The sequence below is a fragment of the Miniopterus natalensis genome, chromosome X, assembly GCF_054644295.1.
Source record: "Miniopterus natalensis isolate mMinNat1 chromosome X, mMinNat1.hap1, whole genome shotgun sequence".
Taxonomy (NCBI): Eukaryota; Metazoa; Chordata; class Mammalia; order Chiroptera; family Miniopteridae; genus Miniopterus; species Miniopterus natalensis.
This window is the reverse complement of record NC_142103.1, coordinates 98,162,868-98,186,004: the sequence shown is the minus strand read 5'-3', so window position 1 is coordinate 98,186,004 and position 23,137 is coordinate 98,162,868. Positions and strand designations below refer to the sequence as shown.

Here is a 23,137-nt window from a genome sequence, read left to right as displayed (position 1 = left end):
GTTCCAGAGGAACACTGAGGCCTAAATCCTTGTCATCAGAATTGACAGTTAACTCATTACAATGCATTGTGTCCACAATTATATTCCAGCGTCTGACTTGGTCAAAGTAGCTGGGAAAGAATATCAGGGAGTCCTTGTCATTTCATAGCCTGATACTAGTTTTCCTACTTATCACACTGTGGGCCTCCAGGAATTTTAAAATAAAAGGCTGTCAAACCATACTTTTCTTCTTATCAAGGAGGTGCATTTGGAGGACAAGGGACATTCCAACAGCCTTCTTGGGAAGTAAATGGAGGAAATCACTCAAACTAGGACCCACATCTCCTTGGTCATATTCTACAGCTCTAAACAATGACTATGTTTACTCTTCCATTTTATATCAACAAGAAAAAAATTGGTCTTATGAGAAAACAGCTTCTTAGAAAAACTGAACTAGCTTGAAGAATCAGAAGAGTGAGAATGGACTTCTGAATTAGGAAAGATTAAAGACAAAAGCTGGCAGAAGGAGTATTTTAATAGTCCTTGACCTACCCTGGGATGAAGACCTCACCCCCATCCCCAGCTCTGTCTTAGTCTTACTCAGCCCCTCCCCTCCCCTTTCTCTACAGGTCCACATTTAGAGATTTTTGATACTCTTTTGGTTTATAAGGGCTGGGACTCAGAAACACGGACAAAGTCTTTACTGTAAAAGAATTATACACACCACTGTATCCTAGACAGGTCTTGTTTTGCTTTTATAAACTATCTTCATAGTTTTGCAAGCTCTCAGAAGTATTCCATTGATTTATGACCTCTCTTAAAATGGTTGTGTCCATCCAGTCTCTCTTGCTTAAGCTTAGGTGTTTCCTTTTGTCTCATCTAGTTTGCTCCTTTAAACCAGTTGAGAAGAATTCTAACCTTGGTAGAACCTTTGACATACAAATTCTTCTCTAATCCCAGGCCTTCAACTGCTTCCTTTTGCCTGAAGAAGTAAGTTCAAATCCTACTCCGTACCCTCTGGACAATCTGGTTCTAACACCTTCCCAGATGGATTTCCCACAAATGCTTTGCACAGACCCTAGACCACAGCCAAACCAAACTGTATATACTCATCTAGAAAATATCCTGCACTCTCAAAACAATATCTCCACTTTTAATGCCCTCTCTCCCATTGTGGCTTCTTATTTATTCTTTCATTTTGAAAAAATTAACTGGGCACCTGCTATTAATAAGTACTAAAGGGATACAAAATGAGTGGGGCATAATCTGTCATCCAAGGAAATTATATGGTACCGACTATAAGGTGTTAATACTTAACTGGTGCGTGGTGTTAGAATGGGGTTGGATGTTAGGATTAAACTTCGTGGTAAAGGTAGCATTTGAGAAGGCCTTAGATGGGGTAGAATTTTGATGCGAATCCTGGGAGGAAAAAGATTAAAGGCTGAGGAAACCATGAGAGCAAGCACACAGAGGCAGGAGAAAGTGCAGTGCGCATATATGAATTCAGATACTTTGTTTTGGCAGCAATGCTTCAGTAGACCAGATCTTGAAGGATCTTGAATGTCAATCTAAAAAGTCTGAATTTATTCCTTGGGCATAGGATATTATTGGAGGGTTTTGAGCATGGAAGTAACATGATCAGGAAGAGCAGTGCTTTATGAAGATACCAGGCCATGCGTGTATAAGGTTAATTTCCTCAATTTCTACAGGCTTTTTCTTGGTATAGTAGGGAGAGGAGAACCTGACATTAGTTTCAAATATAAGATTACAGGAATGGTGATGCCTATCACACTCTCCATTTAACTTACCTGTGTGGTCTTTGCAGAAGGTAGCTGGATCTTGGAGACTGGCTGTAAATAGCTTGTGACTTTCATTGCAGCTGATGTTTCAATGCGGTATTTTTCTTGGAACAAATCAGCACAGCACCAAGCATGTGCTATTAAGCCCAACAAATACTTTTTCCCTCTATACCCATTTTCAAGGGTCACCAGAAACACATTGCTTTTGAGACTGTGTCAGCCCTCCTGCTCTTTGCCATGAGCTGCAGAGATCATTATCACCTCAACACCCCATGGAACATCACACTGCTTCATATTTTCCTCACTGGACTGAGAAACCAGAAATAACAAGTACTTTAGATGCCTCAGATACAAGCAAACCAGCGGTGAAATCCTGGTACCATGTATTTTATCAGTCAGGGTCCAGTCAGGAAAATAGAAACCGCACCAGTTATTTTAAAAGAAATAATTCAATATAAGGGAGGTATTATAAGATTGGCACAGAAAATGGAAAACTGAGGTGACACAGAGATAGTAACTACAGAAAGCAGTTGACACTCCTAGGGAAAACCTAACAGAAAGCAGCTGGTGAGAAAGAAATGATGTTTGCAGAGTCCCTGCATAAAAAAGCAGAATGTGGAAGAACAGATTTGGAGCTGACAGACAGCTTAATAGCCAGCACAATAGCTAATGAAAGCATTAGCCAGTGAGTCTGGTTTATAGTAAATATTCTGAGAAATAAAAAAAATTTCTTTTGCAAATTTTAGTTTTGGAATTCTTTCTTTTTAAAACATTAGCCTGGCTGTGGAGCAGCCTATAAAATGACTTGTCTGTACACGTCATTACAGAATATTCTCAGGTTGACATTCTCTTGCTTGCCTGAAACATTTAATTCATTGTTCAAAGTATAAGACAAGGGAATACTACTCACAATAAAAAGGAACGAATTACTTACTGATACACACAAATTGGGTGGATCTCAAAGGCATTATGCTGAATGCAAGAAGCCAGTCTCAAAAGGTATGATTCCATTTATATGACACTTTCAAAAACACAAAACCACAGTGATGGAGAACAGATTAGTGGGTGCCAGGGGCTAGGAGTGGGAGGAGACTTTGACTATAAAGGGATAGTGTGAGGGCCTTTTTTGGGGTAATGGCAATGTTCTGAATGCTGATTGTGGTAGGGTTACATGAGTCTACATGATAACATTCACATAGCTGTACTCAAAAAGTGTCAATTCAAAAAAGGAACAAAAGAAAACAGGGAAAAAGTAAACACAGAATGTGCAATGTGCATGGCTTGTGTGTGAGAAGGTTTAACCTTTTTTTTTTTTTTTTCTTTAATATGCTGTGGTAAGGTCAAGTATGACCCTACCAAGCTTTTGCCACATCTGGCCTGAGTTGTGACTTTTTGTCACTTGGAGTGAGACCAAATGTGAAATATCTGTTCAGTTTCCACACACCCTCGGAGCCTCCCCCGAGGGCAAAGCATAGAGGGTGAGGGAGGAGCTCTCCCTGAATCTCTAGGCTGTTCTGGGGCTCATGCTGCCAGCTCCTGTGATTTGGGCAAGTGTATTTATGCCGTTTGCAGCAGTTCAAAGCCTCCTTCTTCCCTTCTCTGCACTTCAAAGTCTGGCCTGCCTTTTCCCCACTCATGGCTTTTATTTGGTGCTAGCAACCTTTGAGGACTGACGTTGAGTGGCCCTTGGCAATGACCCCACTAATTAGCAAAGCTGGCCACAGGGGATGAATAAGCTACTCATTGGCATCAACATCACAGTGATCATGGTCCAGTGGAACTTGTTTTGTGTTCTTCTTGACAGTCCAGAGAAATTCCTGTGAAAAATGACTGAGTGGCAGCAGGAAGTGTCCTCCTGGCCTCTCTGGAGCCCTCTTTTCCATTCACACAGGGACTACTTTCCACACATGCTTCAAAATACAATTTTGTTATGCTCTGCACATTTATATTGCTTCATTAATAGAAGCCAATTAAACAGTGTTCCTGGACTTTAAAATACATAAAATCATTTTGCATTCCATCACCCTAAGAATTTTTGTTCAGTTCCAGCTGAGATCAAAAGAAGAGAAATATTTTATGTCGTTTAACACACTGTCTTTCAGAAAGCCTCTCTTTGAATGAAAACTGCACCATTGCCATTGCCCTTCAAGCTCTGCTCACTAGGGGGGTTGATCTTATACTCAAAACATCTATTGGCCTACTACAGGATGGAATTCTAAAATGAAGGAGCACTTACTCTTTTGTGTCTGCTTCTTCAGTTCCCCCATACTTTTTTGAGGTAGATGTTGCACATATCAATTGAGTGTTCTTTTTTATTACTGTGTAGTGTTCCATTGTATGAATACAGTAGTTCACAATTTGTTTATCCATTCTGCTGTTGATAGATATTTGAGTTGTTTCTAGTTGCAGGGTTTTTTGTGGGGTTTTTTGTGTGTTTTGTTTTGTTTTAGTTTTTTGGTGGAATTTTTAGGGTTGTCTATATACAATATCATGTCATCTATAAATAATGACAGATTTACTTCCTCCTTTCCAATTTAGATGCCTTTAACTTCTTCTTCTTGTCTGATTGCTGTGGCTAGGACTTCCAGTACTATGCTGAATAAGAGTGGTGAAATTGGACATCCCTATCTTGTTCCTGATCTTAAGGGAAATGCTTTTAGTTTTTCCCCATTGAGTATGATGTTAGCTGTGGGTTTGTTATATATGGCCTTTATTATGTTGAAGTATGTTCCCTCTATTCCCATTTTGCCGAGACTTTTTATCATAAATGGGTGCTGGATTTTGTGAAAAGCTTTTTCTGCATCTATTGATATGATCATGTGATTTCTATGCTTCATTTTGTTTATGTGATGTTTCACACTAATTGATTCGTGGATATTGTATCAATTTGCATCCCAGGAATAAATCCCACTTGGTCATGGTGTATGATCTTTTTAATGTATTGCTGGATTTGGTTTGCTAATATTTTATTTGAGGATTTTGGCATCTGTGTTCATCAGGGATATTGGCCTATAATTTTCTTTCTTTGTAGTGTCTTTATCTAGTTTTGGAATTAGGATAATGCAGGTCTTGTAAAATGAGCTTGGGAGTCTTCCCTCCTCTTGACTTTTTGGGGATAGTTTGAGAAGGATAGGTGTTAGTTCTTCTTTGAATGTCTGGTAAAATTCACCTGTGAAGCCATCCGGTCCAAGACTTTCGTTTGTTGGAAGTTTTTTTAATTACTGCTTCGATTTCATCAGTTGTAATTGGTCTGTTCAGATTTCCTGTTTCTTCTTGATTCAGCATTGGAAGATTTTATGTTTCTAGAAGTTTATCCATTTCTTCTAGATTGTCCAGTTTGTTGGCATATATTTGTTCGAAATATTGCCTTGGAATCCTTTGTATTTCTGTGGTGTCAGTTGTTACTTCTCCTCTTTCATTTCTGATTTTATTTATTTGGAGCCTCTTTTTTTCTTGATGCATCTGGTTAAAGATTTATCACTCTTGTTTATCTTTTCAAAGAACCAGCTCTTGGTTTCGTTGATCTTTTGCACTTTTTTTTTACTCTATTTTGTTTATTTTTGCTCTTGGCTTTATTATTTTCTTTCTTCTACTCACTTTGGGCTTTGTTTGTTTTTCTTTTTCTAATTCCTTTAAGTATAATGTTAGATTGTTTATTTGAGATTTTTTTGTTTGTTTCTTGAGGTAGGCGTATAATGCTATGAATTTCCCTCTTAGGACTGCTTTCACTGTGTCCCATAGGTTTTGGGTGGTTGTGTTCTCATTTTCATTTGTTTCAAGGTATCTTTTGATTTCTTCCTTGATCTAATTGTTAACCCATTCATTGTTTAGTAACATCTTATTTAGTGTCCATGTCTTCGTGTGTTTTTCATTTTTTTCTTGTGATTAATTTCTAGTTTCATACCATTATGATCAGAGAAGATGCCTGCTGTGATTCAGTCTTCTTAAATTTATTGAGACTCATTTTGTGTCCTAACATGGGGTCTATCCTAAATATGTTACACATGCACTTGAAAAGAATGTATATTCTGCTGTTTTGGGGTGAAATGCTCTGAAGATACCAATTCAATCTATGCAATCTGTGTCATTTAAGGCTGCTGTTTCCTTGTTGATTTTCTCTGTGGAAGAGCTATCCATTGATGTCAATGGGGTGTTAAAATCACCTACTATGACTGTATTTTGTATGTGTGTGTTTTTTCTTTTCCTTTCTTTTTTGCAAAGTACTTCTCTGGAGAATTGAGGATGTTATGGTGGCAATATCTGTCAGGGAAGAGAAAAAGAGGTGTGATTTGGAAATGCATATTTATCAATGATAAACTCATTTTCTGCAGTCTGAATAGTTATGCATTTTAGTGTTTTAAATAGATATTAATGTATAATGTGGTTAAAAGAAGAACCCAGTAGGCACCTATTCCCAAATAGCTCCCTCCCAGCCTACAACCATTGTCCAGAATTCTGCTTCAGAAATTTATTCCTTTGGGTTTATCACTAGTAGTTCTCAGCACATTAATGTGCGTGAATCTATGGGCTTCTTTCTAGCCTCTCCCTGGCTGGGAATGCAGTGTGAAGGGTTTGGGCACTTGCATTCAGGCCCTTTGGGGAAGTGTGAAGGCCCTGGCTGCCAAAGGATAAACCAGGAAAGGGAAGAAAGACTTGGGACATAGAAAGCATAGGATATACCCTAAACTTTTATTTATCTCATCATTTTCCCCCACAGTTGCTCACTTTGGTAATGTTGCAGTTGAGGAAAAAGGAAAAGGAGAAGCACAGTATGAGTTTAAAAATATTATAAAGCATGTTTGGAAGATAAGAGTACAGTGACAGCTAGTAGGAGACTTTGGGACAGTCTCAAGGGAATAAAAGTGCTGTGTAATTGCAGCAGTAAAAGTAGTAAGTGAAGAAGGTATTGCCAGACTCCTTTAAGCCTTTAGAAGGGCCAAAATACTTCATATTTATGTACAACTCATACAAACACTCCAGTGAAGAAAAATATAAGGCAAACAAGGCCCCTTCCATCTCACAAACAGGTCACAATATGTGTAGAAATGTGGGGACTTGGTCTAAGGACAAACAAGCCCCAGGATAGAATGAGAATAAGATCTCAGATCGTCTCACCAGGAATCCAGTGTGTCTTGCATTGGCCATCCTCAAACTAAGGTTTTATTCCTGTATTCAAATGTACCACAACATCCATTCTCTGGTAAATATTTTCATGTTTAAGACAGCATGATAGTAATAAATCAGCTCTGAAAGTCAACTACTATAAGTGTCATGTAGTATTAGATCACAAACCAAAGCCAATTTTTCAAAGCATTTCCTGCTGGAATACCCACAACATTTTAACAGATGTCTTTTGGAAAGTTTTGAAGCAAAATAAGCCCCAATCAGCATATAAAATAAAACCAAAAAGAAAGTAAAATGTGGAGGGATGATTTTTTTCTTTTGGCAGTAAGAGAAAGGATGGGGAAAATCTTGAGATCTTTGGAGAAATAGCCACAAAAGTGAAGAAATGAACTTTTCTCACACACACCACTAGAAAGATTGGGATTTGGAAAATATTCTTTTATTATTCACCCCAAAAAAATGTCTTTGATTGCTTTTGAGTAGAATCTCTATTATTTCTTGTTCTGAACACCTGTCATAAGTATAACTCTAGCTTTTGTTGAAGCATATTTATGGGAAGCAAGGGGAAAGATTTGAGAGTATAACTGATTGGCCAGCAGGGACAGAAATAGGGTGAAAGCATCAAAGAAGCATCTTTTGTCAGGGACAAGATGGGCATGACTAGTAGTGGCTGATTCTAAAATGGTGCAACTTAAAGTCTCAAAATCAGTGATTGGAAGGTCAGAATGGGAGCCTGGAAAAGGAAGGAGAAAAGTTTTTTTCATTTTTCTCCAACATTTTATTATGAAAAATTTCAAAAGTACAAGAAAGTCTAAAGAATTGTACAGTGAATGTGCATATATTCATAAGGGAGATATTATTTTTAATTTATTTGTTCCACTGGGGCTGATTTTTACCCTCATCAAAGAAATGCTCTTGAATGAATGAATGAATGAATGAATGAATGAATGAATGAATGAATGAATGGTCTAACAATCTTCCCACACACTTTCTGGGGAAGCTAAGGTTGTTCACTGCTACTGCTGCATGGAGTGGTAATTCCAAAAGCAGGAGACCTTATGGGTCTGCTTCTATAATCTGTTGTTTGGGATGTTTCTTGCTTATGCTGTCTCCTCCTTGCCTGGTTATCTTTGACTTTGCACTGGATGTTGTACTGAAAAATTATATGTGGACATAATTTCATATTATTCCTCTAGAGAAGATTTTTTTTTGCTTATGCCAGGCACATGGGGTGCTAGCAGTACAACAAATATTTATCAAGCATTGCTGATGCAATAGGAATACAGTTATGAACAAGAAATGGTTCTTACCCTTACAAGTCTTACCCTGAATAAGCAATAGGATTTATTTAAATAGAACCTTTAAAGAATAATTTAGTTCATACAAGTTTGATCAGCATGCAGCCTTTCCTAACTTTATCCATCTGTACCCATTAAGGAGTGGCATGCTGGGCCATGAAGAGATGCCCTGAGGTAGCAGTTCTTTTGCAGTTTTATTTCAATGATAATTTAGAAAAAAATTCTATGAACTGATTATTACATTCACCACATAAAATCTAATCAGAAATAATCAGAATGATTTTACTTTCTTTGACCAAACACCCGGGAAAGATGATGCTTTAAAACACTGCACTAAGGCAGTTACTAATTCATGGCAGAAATAAAACCATACCCCTTTTGAATATTATAAATCAAAATACTCTAAATCAATAGACCATCTGCAGGGACTTAAGTGCTTGTGTCTAGGTGGTAGAACCAAAGAACATACTCCTTCCACACCACACACAAGCTCAAGAGCGCCTAATTTCATCCTTCACAAGCTGGAGATTGGAGTGACTATCAAAATAGTGGAGAGACTGATTAGTTGAAAAGGAATATTCTGTGAAGTGTGACCCACAGAGACCTTGACTTAATGATGATGACCCAAACTGAGCAGTCTGAGCTCTCTCTCTGGACTTGCTGTCCTTAGTCATTACCAGGTGTTACCTCATGCTTGTTTAATAGGATGGGGGGTTTCTCAAACAGATGAAAAAACCACTTATCCTTCACTCTTAGAAAAATTACTCAACAGTAGAGCTGACTTAGGAGATTTAAGACAAGTTACCAAAGTTAATATATTAATATCATTAGCATGTTTTCTACCCTGCAGTTTCCTGCTGTTTGATTTTTTGAAATCCTTTCATGAGATACCAAAGTCTTTGGTTTTTTTGGCAACAAATTCCTTTACCACATAGGCTTTGCTGTCATGGTCCATTTTTCCTACTTCCATGAGTTTTCTCTCTATTTTTTATACCCCAGTGTCTTACTTGAGACCTGCACATCACTATCTGTGACTGATTCTTATGAGATACCCAGCTTAATTGTCTGAACTCAGGCAATATATACCATATCTATCAAAATTATCACTTTCAGTGGGGAAGCCATAGACCCTACAAAATCATTTGTCTTAATATCTGGATCAAAATTAACTGTGCCTGGGGAGATGGCATTTTCTCTGCTTAAAAATTAATGAGCAACCCAGTTAGTTAAAATTTAGAAACTTAGAATAGTATTAAATTTGTAGTGTTCCCCTCAAAAATGCATGTATGCCATAGGCTTAAGAATAATAAGAACCAGCATACGTCAGTACCATGCCACTGATTTAACCAAGAACTGCTTGTGGTTCCCTCTATTTGTTTTCACCTGTTTGCACTAAGATGGTAAGTTCTCTTGGATTCTGTGGTGCCTGTTTCCTCCTGAGATCTTGAGTATGACACTTACTTTATTTGGGTTTCCCATCACTGTTAAAAAACAGAGAGCTGGCAAATTCACAAATAATTTATTAGAGCTCTTTCCATGTTGGCATCATGGAAAACTGAAAGGAAAATGAAATATGGCTCCTGACCTCTAGAAATGTGTAACTTAATAAATGAAAAAGACACATCAGGGATAATTCATGTTACATCAAAGTCATGCTACATGGAAAGTACTGTAATAGAAGCCTAATTGAATCCATCACTGACATGGTTTAGAGTTTAAAAGAGTTTTAATGTCTTTCTCAGTAGATACTGAAAAGGGGATTCTGGTTACCAGATTATTCTCCAAAGAAGACTAACTACATAATTTGTGAGTCCCAGTGAAAAATGAAAATGGAGGGCCTCTTATTCAAAAACTAAGAATTTCAAGGCAGTGACAGCTGTAAAACAAGTGTGGAGTCCTTCTCAGTGTGGGGTCCTATGTGACTACACAGGCCACATGCCCAAAAAACTGGCCCTGTCATCAAATACAGTCTATGAATATGAAGAAGAGACAACTTTTGAACAGTCCAGAGGAGGAATTTATACACAGGAAATTTTCTTACAAGTAGTTCATAGGAAAATAAACTCACTCTAAGGAAAGAAAATAATTCAGTCTTTCTCAAATTAGCAAATGGGATTGGGATCGAAGAGATAGAAAGTTAAAATTTGCAAAAACAATTTCACAGATCTTTCACAGCTACAAAGTAGGGATAATAATAATAGTGATAGTAGTAGCTGACACTAACATATAGAGCTTATTATGTGCCAGGACTCTTCTAAGTCTATTATGATATTTATTCATTTAATCCTCAAAACAGGCCTGGAGAGTAGATACTATTAGTCTATCCTACAGACGAGGGAACTGACCTTAGATAAGTTGAGTAATTGCCCTGGTTACAAAGCAAATAAGTGGTAGAACCAACATTTGAACTCGGTCTACCTCTAGAATCTGTGCTCTTAACCACTATTTATGCTACTTCTCATGAAATAAAGATGAAGGAAGGGAGGGAGGGAGGGAGGGAGCGAGGGAGGGAGGGAGGGAGGGAGAGAAGAGTTATCTCATTAAATTCATTCATTAATACCATAGATTTGTCTTAACCAGGGTATACTGTGTGTTGTGAGCATGTTTTAATTTTTCCTTTTTTTTTGCATTTCATGTTCATAGTTTAACAGCACTCGTTCGCCCTCCCCCACTGAGTGTTGCCACATGACCCCATGGAGTAGAAAGGTATTGGTTCTGAAAACATTCCATTGCACCCCATCGCACTCTCTCCAGACACTTTCACTTTCTTCTCTTTTAACTTTATGGCAAACTCTGTTGTTTCCAACTAACTCACAGGTATTCTTTTAAATCAATTAAAAGAGTGGGTATTTTCCTAACTTGAATTAAATAAATATAATTTAGACAGCCATGCCATTCATTGGCTCTTTTTCCCATTTACTTCCCCACACACATACATACCCCTAAATTGCAAATAAGGCTCTGTTCAACATGAGCCTTACCTAACACTGCTCCTGGACTTTGTAGTTCGGAGGAAAGAAATTCCAACTGCCTTGTATTTATTAAAACTGTAAAGGTTCCGCTTCTCAAATCAAAAAAAGACAACAGGACAAAAGGATTCTCTGGCAGTCAGTTGTCCCTGTCATCATTAAATAAAAAGTGCTTTTGGCTGCTGGTCTGAGCCTGTAGTCAGGTCACTATTCTTTCTTTGTTTCCCAGTCCATTGTTATTCAAGGAAGGAATCGCTACAAAATGTGGCGTCTGGTGGTGGGGGTTTCTCTCCAGCTCTTGTGCTCTCTCCCTCTCTTTCTGTCTCCCTTTTTGCATGCACCAAACTTTTTTTTCATTTTGGAAGTTACCTAGGAAACAAAGTCTTTTGTGCTCCAACTTTATTTGAGCTATTCGCTTCCCTGGGAATCTGCACAAAAGCTGAAGAGAGAAAGAAGGTTGCAATGTTTTTACTAAAACGTTCATGGCGAACACATTTTTCTCAAGGGGGGGAATCATATCCTGTTGAGTGTGTTGGGGGGCTTTGCAGATACCTCTGACAAGGTAAGCAAATGCTGGGGGTTAGTTTAAACAGCTGGCTCTGGAATCTTCTCTTTAAGGGCATTTAAGAACAGTTCGTTTGACAATATGTGAAATCTTCTGAGTCAACAGGGGATAATACTTCCAAATGTGAGGGTGAGAAAAAAATTTAATGGTCCTGACTTTAGGACAGAATATTATTAAAATCTAATGGAATAAGAGGAAAAAATATTTATTTGCTATAAATACCTGCCTTCCTCCAAATTGTGGAAAGAAATAAAACTAGGCTCAGTAGTGGAAACTAGGTTTTTTGATAATCTGAAATCAAAATTGGGATGGACCCTTTTCAATAACCTGAGCTAGGAAACCAACCCTGAAATCAAAGTCAGACAATATTAATATCTATCAAAGGTTTGGATGGAGAATTTTCAGATGTCATATGGAAGTCAAGGACTTTAACTACACAGCTGGAAGAAAAGTTCAGTAGTGCAAAGCTGAAAGATAATAGACAAGGACTGTTTTACTCTTCCGAATTTGAAAAAGAAACCCACTGAACCCCACCTCCCAGCACCATTTATATTTTTCACTATAGTTGTGGGGGGATTCCTCACTTTTGCTTTTCCATGTGCATACAGTGTTTTTAAAATGTTATCCACAAACTCCATAGTCCGTCATTAAAATTAACTCCTTGTGTTTTAATCTGGCTTCTCGGATCAGGTTAGTATGCCCTTCAGGTGATGTGTTCTGGAATGCCTCCTGACTCCAGGTTTTCTGGCACGTTTTCCGCAATGTTTCATAGGCATCCAAATCACCTTCTTCGTTTGATCCTAGTCATCTTGAGCTTCAAGATTTTCAATAGGAATTTATGGCAAGATGGGTATCCAGAAAGTAGATCTACCTCTCACTGGATCAGAGACTCACATTTTTCTTCAGCTAGAACTTTGGGGATTTCTGGCTACCTTGTCTCTTGTCTTAACTCCATTTGACCTGAAAACCATATTTATTTAACCCACTGTTTCCTTTTGTGTCACTTGATTATTGAAATTATAACTTTCAAGTAGTTGTGTTTACTAACTCTTTCTTCCTTTGACCTAAAAGCTTATTTCTGACCAAATCTTTCTTAACTAAACTGAAATTCCTTATATGTGTGTTTATGTATAAACCATGATGGTTGAGTCTGGATGTACTTCATTTGCAGTCCCATCCCCCGGAGGACGAAGATACAGATGTCATGTTAGGGCAGAGGCCGAAAAATCCAGTACACAATATCCCCTCAACACTGGACAAGCAGACCAACTGGAGCAAAGCACTGCCTCTCCCGACACCGGAGGAGAAGATGAAACAAGATGCTCAAGTGATTTCTTCTTGCATTATTCCCATCAATGTCACTGGTATCGTTCTGTTCTTTTCTTAGGGGCAGTTGGGTCAGAATATTCTGTGTAGTAAATATGTTCAAAACCTGTGCTGCTGGGGGTACCAATTAAGAACACTGCTTTGTGAACAAGTAATACCTTTTTATCAGAATACAACCCAGAAGATGTTCAATATGCTTTTGTCAGGCTTTGAACATCAATTTGCGTATGTTTCACTGGGACCCTTGTTATGTAAATGATGGACAGTTTCTTTTTTTGGGGGGGAAAAAAAAGTCCCCAAATAGCTCTTTGGCCTTAGCAGACTGAAATAATGGAGAAAGCAGCAGTGATTAATCATATGATAATGATGCGTGTCACCGCAAGAAAGAAAACAGCAAACCCTGGGTTCCTAAAACTGCAAGTAATGATCCTGCAGACCGAGTATAAAATCTGTTTTCATGCTTCCTTGGATGAAGGTAGGCTTGTTTAAAAGATCGTTTAGGATTCTGCAGCGATTTTAGGGATTTTTGACCTAAAAATATATGGATTCATAGACGAAGGCTGAATTCTACATTAAAAGCCAGCAAGCCTGTCTTCTGTACACTCTGCTTTCCTCCTCCTGTGTACTGAGAGTGTGAATATTAGTCTAGGTTGAACGCAAGCCTGTCCGGACTTTTCTGGAAAATTTTATTGGCAGCATTGTAAATTCCAGAATTGGATCTGGTAATCTTTGTAAGTAAAATAATGTTTTAAAGTATTCTAACTTTCAAAGATGGAAATTAAGTGATCTATTTATTGGGCTTTCTTGAAACATCTTTAACAGTTACATTTTAACTTATTTACATATTGAAAATTTCAAAATGGCCATATTATGACTGATTTTCACCCCGATACCACATGACTAAAGATTGCATGTTATGTGAGATGCATTTTAGACACAGCTATTATTAACCCCACTCAGATCTCTCTCACATAAAGTAGGGAGCAAATGATGACCTGATATCTGGCATAGTTATTTCCTTCCTGAAAAAGAGTTCTAGTTGATCAGCTGGTTATGAACTGGAGGTTAATTTTCCAGATGACCTATTCAACTTGTATAATAAATTATTCTAAGGATGTGTGCTTTATCTGATCCCCATGATCTAAATGGGATGGATTAGGGGAGTTCAGCTGTCAAAATGGATCATTTTGGCATCCTCATAAACTAACTTCAGTTCTGGGGACATCTGATTATTAGCAGCACCTGCTTTCTTCATGGCACTGTAAGTAAAATCTTGTTTTCAAATTTAGTTCTTTGATTTTGGGTCTTCCCAGGAAAAGGGAAGATCTGTACTTCTGCTTTATTTCAGGAACTCTCAGACGAAAGCTTAGATTATCTGTTGATTTCAAGAGCTTTAATGAGCCAAGTTGTTGATTATGCTCATATAACACAAAGTGTTTGTGTCTATATGCCATGTGTTCTATAATTATTATGATAAGAATGAAGGATTTTTAAATTTTTGGTTGGAACTAAGAAAGGAAAATTCCATTAGTACGAATTCTCTGATAATATTGTAATTATTCATCATGTGATATCTCATACAGATTTTTCAAAGTGAGCTCTAGAAACTGTTATTACTGTGATGCTAAACAAAACTCAAACTGCTTCATTATATAGCTCAACAAGGTTTAACTTGCCATCCTACCCCATGCTTAACAATCAGGATAAATGATGAGACAACCAAGTTCCAAAGCACTTTGGTATCATGGCTTCCTGAGGCAAAGCTCACTCTGAAAACTCCATGGCACACACTTGTGCCGGAGGAGTTTAAGTTCTCATCTCCATCCTCAGCGTTCTAGATTGGGCACGACTGAATGTAGTGTATCAATAGTGTGGTTATGGAGACAGAAACTAACAGGTATCATGGTTTGCTCCCTGTGTTTACTAAAGGAAACACATACATTGTAAAGACTGGGAATTCCAGCTTTATTTACGGTTGGTACTGAAAGTAGATCCACTTAACTACAGAACTGGGGACTACCTTGAATTTTTATTATATAGTGATAAGACACTGGTGCTAAACCAAAAGGTGTTCAATTTAGTCAGTAGAAGAAAGTAGACAGTTATATGATGATTTCATCTCTAGGTTGTTGTTTCTCCCCAGCATGTGTGTGTTTTGGGGGATGGGCATAGTGGGTACAGGGGAAAAATACAAAGATACTTTTAATGAAGAGATGGGTCAGGAATGTTAGCTGAACTAATTCAGGTTAACATCTTGGCTATGAATCTACTATGCATAGATATCAGCTTCAGAGAGCCCAGAAATAGACCAGTAAATAGGAGTAACTAAAGATTTAATCCTTAAATTGTCATTTCTTTGTGAAGGTTATTCTTTGATGTTATTTGTCTCTCCTCTTTTTTTTTTTTTTTTAAAGTATATCTTTATTGATTTTAGAGAGAGGAAGAGAGAGGGGGAGAGAGAGAAACAGTAATGATGAGAGTCGTCATTGACCGGCTGCCTCCTGCACCCCCCACTGGGGATCGAGCCCGAAACCCAGGCATGTGCCCTGACCGGGAATCGAACTGCAATCTCCTGGATCCCAGGTCGATGCTCAACTGCTGAGCCACGCCCGGCTGGGCTCTCCTCTTTCTTTTGATTTTTCTTCTTGCTACTTTTGGCAGTTCAAGCTGTTGTGGAGAGCTGCGTTGAGAAGTAAAGCTTAATGTACTGCAGCATAATTTAAATAAGAGCTGAATAAGGGTTCCCTTATATTTGTTTACAGGCTTAATCCAAATTCTTCCTTTACTTCAATAAATATCACTGTGTTCCAAGGAAATGAAAAGGTGTTTGCCATTTCTGAAGGCTAATGAGATTTATTTGTGGGTTGCAGGCGTTGGTTTTGACAGAGAGGCTAGTATACGCTGCTCTCTTGTTCATTCACAATCAGTACTACAGCGGAGACGAAAACTGAGGAGGAGGAAAACCATCTCTGGTATCCCCAGAAGAGTCCAACAAGAAATAGGTGTGGTATAAAACTGTTACTGGTTAACGTTCTGTCTGGTGCCAATTTTAAAGAGATGAAAGAGAAGCCAACTTTTAACCAGCTTACTTTGAAAAAGTCAATGCTATAACTTGTAGAGGTTTTAAAATGGTGTATATTTGTTTTGTGTTCAACAAGCCAGGTAGTATGACTTTTTAAGTCTCTGTTCTTGACTGAGAAGGTTTGACCTTATAGATTTAGGCATATACATTCAGGTTTTATTGCTAATTTTTAAAAGTTTTGTTAAGGTGGAAATTATGACTGAAAAGTAACAAGATTCAATGAAAGATTCATTTTTAAAAGTATACTTTTATTTGAAGAGATACACTTTTATGACATTAATAATTGGAAAGGTAAATTCCTAGCATACTCAATTAACATGATATCCTTGATGAGATTTTTCCTATTTTTTCTGTTCAATGTGTTTAAGACAGCTCTTTCTGTGTTGTTTACTATTATTATTATTATTATTATTATTATTGTATCATCTTTTGTAAATAAGACTTTTATTTCCTATAGTGAATTGTAAGATTTTTATTTCATTATGTTTATATTACAAAATAAAAATGAATAGTGGCCAAGAAGATAAAATGGACTTTAGTTTAAAAATATAGTAGTCACTTATTGGGACAAAGTAATTTGATATTGAAGAAAGAGAGAATTAACAAAAGATGTAAAAGCATATCTTTTCTAAATATATATACATACATATAGAGAGAATGTGTGTATATATTTATATATCTATATCTATCTGTCTGTCTACAGAGAAAAAGAGAGAGGCAGAGACAGAAAGAGATTCTCCAAAGCATTTTAACTCTTCTGTTTCTTTTTTTTAACTTCACCCAAGGATATGTTTTACTGATTTTAGAGAGAGAAAGGGAGAGAGAGAGGAAAAAATAGATGTATGAGAGAAACACCAATTGGTTGCCTCCTGTATGCGCCCCCACTGGGAATCAAACCCACAACCTAGCTTTGTGCCCTGACCAGGAATTGAACCTGCAGCCTTTCAGTGCACGGGATGATGCTCCAATCGAGCCACACCAGCCTCCTAATTTTTTATGCTGATTTTTTTTTTTTCTGTAAGTAAAAGCTCCAACATGCTAGCACCCAGATTTGTGGGCATCTCTCAGAATGTTTGTTGGTATGCTGTTATATAAAATATCTCACTATGCTTTCCATGTACCCTAGATTCGGATGAATCACCTGTGGCCAGGGAAAGGAATGTGATTGTACACACAAATCCAGACCCTTCCAACACTGTCAATAGGAGATCTGGAACCAGGGACTCAGAGTGCCAAACTGAGGACATTTTGATTGCTGCTCCATCCAGAAGGAGAATCAGAGCTCAAAGGGGTCAAAGCATTGCAGCTTCCCTTTCACATTCTGCTGGCAATATTTCTGCGTTGGCAGACAAAGGTGACACCATGTTTAACACTGCAGCGAGCAGCCGCACAAGATCTCGGAGTCTTCCCCGGGAGGGTAATAGAGGTGGAGACACTGAACCCAAAGTTGGTCCTAAACCTTCAGCATATGAAGAGGAGGAGCCTTTTGTGGGTGACCAAGAAAGAGCCCCTAATGATTGTAGTGAGGCTCCCAGTAGCCCAAGTGCCCAGGAACACCAGCCTGCATTGGATCTGGCCTGTTCTCAACATCTGCACAGCCCCCAGCACAAGTTAAGTGAGAGAGGGAGGTCCCGTCTGTCCCGAATGGCTGCTGACTCTGGCAGTTGTGACATCTCCTCCAACTCAGACACCTTTGGGAGCCCCATCCACTGCATCTCCACAGCTGGTGTCCTCCTTAGCAGCCACATGGACCAGAAAGACGACCACCAGTCATCCAGTGGCAACTGGAGTGGGAGCAGCTCCACATGCCCCTCACAGACCTCAGAGACAATCCCTCCTGCAGCTTCTCCTCCCCTCACTGGCTCTTCACACTGTGACTCGGAGTTGTCACTAAATACGGCCCCTCATGCTAATGAGGATGCCAGTGTCTTTGTGACAGAGCAGTACAATGACCACTTGGATAAAGTGAGAGGCCACCGGGCAAACTCCTTTACCTCCACTGTGGCAGATCTTCTGGATGACCCCAATAATAGCAACACAAGTGACAGTGAGTGGAATTACCTACACCATCATCATGATGCCTCCTGCCACCATGATTTTAGTCCTGAGCGCCCCAAGGCAGACAGCTTGGGCTGCCCAAGCTTCACAAGCATGGCCACTTATGACAGCTTTCTGGAAAAGTCTCCATCGGACAAAGCTGACACTAGCTCTCACTTTTCAGTGGACACAGAAGGATACTACACCTCCATGCACTTTGACTGTGGTCTCAAAGGTAGTAAGAATTATGTCTGTCACTATGCATCCCTGGGCCCAGAGAATGGCCAGGGCACTGGAGCTCCTCCTACTCTTCCAGACTGTGCCTGGCAGGACTACTTAGACCACAGAAGGCAGGGGAGACCAAGCATCTCTTTCAGGAAACCAAAGGCAAAGCCGACCCCACCTAAAAGGAGCTCATCATTGAGGAAGTCCGATGGAAATGCAGAGATTTCTGAGAAGAAAGAACCAAAGATTAGCAGTGGCCAGCTTCTGCCTCACAGTTCCAGGGAAATGAAGCTGCCTCTTGATTTCTCCAACACGCCTTCTCGAATGGAAAATACCAGTCTTTCCACCAAGCAGGAACCTTCCTGGATTAACCAGAATGAACATGGTATTAAAGAACCTCAATTAGACACTTCAGATATTACACCATTCAAAGAAGAAGGTGCTGATTCAACTCACTATGCAGACCTCTGGCTTCTAAATGACTTGAAAACAAATGATCCTTACAGATCTTTATCTAATTCAAGCACTGCTACAGGTACCACAGTTATCGAATGTATCAAATCTCCAGAGAGCTCTGAATCCCAAACATCCCAGTCAGAATCAAGAGCCACCACCCCATCCCTTCCTTCAGTTGACAATGAGTTTAAACTGGCTTCACCAGAAAAGCTAGCTGGCTTGGCATCTCCATCAAGTGGCTACTCAAGCCAGTCTGAAACACCAACATCCTCTTTCCCTACAGCTTTCTTTTCTGGTCCATTGTCTCCTGGAGGTAGCAAAAGAAAACCGAAAGTCCCAGAAAGGAAATCTTCACTGCAGCAACCCTCTTTAAAAGATGGAGCGCTATCACTAAGTAAAGACCTTGAACTTCCAATTATACCTCCTACCCATCTTGACCTAAGTGCTCTTCATGTCTTGAATAAACCATTCCACCACCGTAACCCATTGCATATTTTTAGTCATAATAAGCAGAACACAGTAGGGGAAACACTGAGGTCGAATCCTCCACCGTCCCTTGCAATCACACCAACAGTCCTGAAATCTGTTAACCTTAAGTCCATCAATAAGTCTGAAGAAATTAAGCAAAAAGAAGGCAACAATATGGAACTTCCCTACTTAGAGCAAAGCACTCTCACAATGGCTGCCCTGTCTCCGGGTAAGATTAGGCCACATATAGCTAAGAAATCAATATCACGTCAGCACTCCACTGAGGACAACATATTGTCCTTTTTAGACTCCTCTGCAGTTGAGACGGGATCAGATAAACTACAGTTAGAAAAAAAGCGTGCTTTCGATGTGAAGAATCATTGTGATCCTGAAACAGTAACTTCAGCTGGTAGCAATCTTCTAGATTCAAGTGTTACAAAAGACCAAATACATATGGAGAGTCAGCCTATTCCAGAATACACACCAAGTAAAAATTGTGACTTTCCCACAGAAGGATTTCAGAGGGTCTCTACTGCCCGCCCAAATGATTTGAATGGTAAAATACTACAATATGGAGCTGGTCTAGATGGAACCCTAGCACAGGTCCAAAAGGCATCCTCTGTAGATCGGGAGGAAGTTGTATATCCTGAGTCCGTGGATGTGCTCACATCTCAGTCAAACTCATCAACTAGAGCCACAGACATAAGTAATCAACTTAAGCATCAACTTGGGATGAGCCGCCACCATGACAAAGTGCCTGGGGATATCAGCTATGAAGCAGAGCTATCAACTGTAAATCCATGCCCTGAAAAATGTTCTGAGCAGGAAAATATTGCTTCAGGTATTTCAGCCAAAAGTGCCTCTGATAACAGCGGAGCAGAGGAGACCCAAAGAAGTGTGGATGAGGTTCCACTGAAAGGTCAGTTTGTCACTATGGAAAGGGGTGTCATGGCACTTCCTGAAATTTTTCTTTCTTACATTCCCCATAACACTGTACAGCCCTGGGGTGTTGGGATCCCTCTACTATTTCTTTTCCCTCATTAAAACAACTGAGATAAAAGCTTTTGCTCTTGAGGAACTAACCTGACAGATATCTCTCTCATTTTAAAAATGGCAAAAAGGTAATTTATTTGTCCCCTGAGTCAGTGAAGCACAGCAGTATGCAGGTGACTTCCTCCTAAAGATGCTTTTGTTCTTAATTTAAGAATCGTCACCAAGTGATGACTCTATGATTTCACCACTTAGTGAAGACTCTCAGACTGAAGTGGAAGGTGTGTTTGTGTCTCCAAACAAACCTCGAACAACTGAGGATTTATTTGCAGTCATTCACAGGTGAGGCAACAATACAAAAGGTTTTGCTTCTTGTGGTGCTTCTCATCAAATGCAAATATAGGAAAGCCCTGTGTACATGTAATACATTCAGCAAAAAGAACAAAATCAAGCAAAGAAAAATTATTTTTCCAAATCAAATTGATAGACCTGTATTCAAGTTGGGAAATATGATTCTTTACATATAGTTAGGTTGACCTCAATTGAGAGACTTTCAAAAGAACTGCTGAGGGAAGATGTTTTTCCCTAGGAAAGACATTCTGGAACAAGTTTTTATTTGAAAACTATTGTGGTTAAGTAACTTAGAGTGAAAGCTCAAACTCTAGTGGAATTTCTGACTTTTAAATAGCTTCTTGAACCTAAAAAACATGCTTAAAGCTATAATCCTATATTAACAGAGATAAGTGTAAGGTGATTCACTAAACAGAGCCCCAAATTTGAGATGGCAGTTTATTAAAGCCCTGCCCATATCATAGCTCAGAACAAGTCACCACTGCTCCCTTTTTTCGTCTCTTCCTAAAACTTAAATTTCTTTAACAACACTGGCCTTCTCTAAAATTAATGTTCCATGTCTCACAAATAGGGGATGTCCTCTGGGCTGCTTTCTAGGATAGTGTGTCAATGCCGCCCTTTCAGATTCTCTCATCCTTCCCCTGCGTCCTTGTGGTCAGTGCCCAGATTGGCAAGAATACTCCTTACAACCTGTGACTGAACAGAGCAGGAACTAGCCCTTGGAAACTGAACCCATATCAGACCGAGCTATCCAAACATGATGTGACTACTCCTTTCATAGCTGTGACTGCTTTCTCCCACTAGTCCTTAGTGACTTAGATGGGACTCCCAAGGGAAAAATCTTGGGGACTTTCTTTTCTACCTCATGAAGTTACACTTTTTGAAACAAGTTCTTGCAAGTAGCTTATAATTATATTTCCCAGAATTCTACTTTTTAAAGGAACTTGGTTTTTCTCTTGGTGTGGTTTTCTTATTTAAAAAGAGCACTGCTGTTCAACACATTTTTGAAAGGAGCCAATCAGAAATGCCTTCTGTGTATACCCTATCAGGCACACTTCTCCATTCAGAGAGTGAAGAATTACTAGTTTATTCTTCTTTGCCCCTTGCATAGTCTAAGCTCCAGTTATATTCCTCTCACCCTACTTTAGTCACTTAGGACAAGTGACTAAAATGCTATGTAAGTTAAAGAGCCAAATTCTTACCCCAAAGAACCAAATGCTAGTTTCTGGAATAGTGGATATAACGTAAGTAGTGGAGACAGAAAGTCCCAGAATTGAATCCCAATGCTGCCATTTCTCATCCAGTCTTGAGTCAGTGAAAACCTCTTTACTTATTCCCTTACTGGAAATGGAGAGACTTACAGCTCACGTTCTCAGTTTTGATGATAAAATAACATTTTGGTGTCTAGAATATGGTAGATGCTAAAAATAAATGTTAGCTTGAAACTCCTACCCTATTGGAGTGCTGGACACTGGCATACACAAGATAACCACAAATGTTTCAGTGAACCCAAATCAGCCTGGTCTCTAACTGCAAAGCTGACATTTTCTCTACCCTATGGATTTTTAGAATACTATCAATGAACTGAGTCACGCTGAAGATTCGCTGAATTTATACTAGTTTACTTATCAAGATAAATAATATGATGATGGGTACCTAGGCTTGGTAGACTTACTGAGTTTGTTAATACAGATTTGCATTTGTATAGTATGTATGTGTGTATGTATGTGCAGCATAGTGACAAGAACAATTTTGTGTTTTTTTTAAAGGGAAAAATATTATTTGAATCTTTCCTTGTTCTTCTTGCAAATGCAATGCAATTCAAACTTGAATTGTAAGAAATTCAAACTTGAAAGGAGCATTTAACATAGAAAATGGAAATGCAGTCATTCTAAGATAGCTACCATTAAATATGGAGTATATTCCTTTGTATTTTCCCCATGTATTATAAACACATATATTCTAACTTGTATATTTTATATTTATATATTTTTTTCAATTACAGTTAACATTCAATATTCTATTAGTTTCAGGAGTGCAGCATAGTGGTTAGACATTTATATAACTTATGAAGTGATCCCCCTGATGAGCCTCGTACCCACCTGGCACAGCACAGAGTTATTACAGTATTATTGACTATATTCCCTATGCTGTACTTTACATCCCTGTGACTATTCTGAGAGTTTATACTTCATAATCCCTTCACCTTTTTCACTCAGTCCCCCAATCCCCCTCACATCTGGAAATGATCAGTTTGCTGTATCTTTAAGTCTGTTTCTGTTTTGTTTGTTCTTTTATTTTGTTCTTTAGATCCCACATGTAAATGAAATCATACGGTATTTGTCTTTCTGTGTCTGACTTATATCGCTTAGCATAATACCCTCTAGGTCCATCCATGTTGTCATAAACAGTAATGTTTCATTCTTTTTTATGGCCGAATAATATTCTATTGCATATATGTACCACAG

At 38.7% G+C, this 23,137-nt stretch overlaps 1 protein-coding gene across 1 annotated transcript in view; it reads left to right on the top strand.

Moving 5' to 3' along the window:
- NHS (NHS actin remodeling regulator) overlaps nucleotides 1-23,137 on the top strand; it is a 327,136-nt gene that overhangs the window by 298,124 nt on the left and 5,875 nt on the right. Inside the window, exons 4-8 of the mRNA XM_087813442.1 lie at nucleotides 10,844-10,906; nucleotides 12,906-13,098; nucleotides 15,931-16,062; nucleotides 17,269-20,247; nucleotides 20,534-20,660. Coding sequence (XP_087669568.1) covers nucleotides 10,844-10,906; nucleotides 12,906-13,098; nucleotides 15,931-16,062; nucleotides 17,269-20,247; nucleotides 20,534-20,660 — 3,494 coding nt within the window. The remainder of the gene's footprint in view (nucleotides 1-10,843; nucleotides 10,907-12,905; nucleotides 13,099-15,930; nucleotides 16,063-17,268; nucleotides 20,248-20,533; nucleotides 20,661-23,137) is intronic.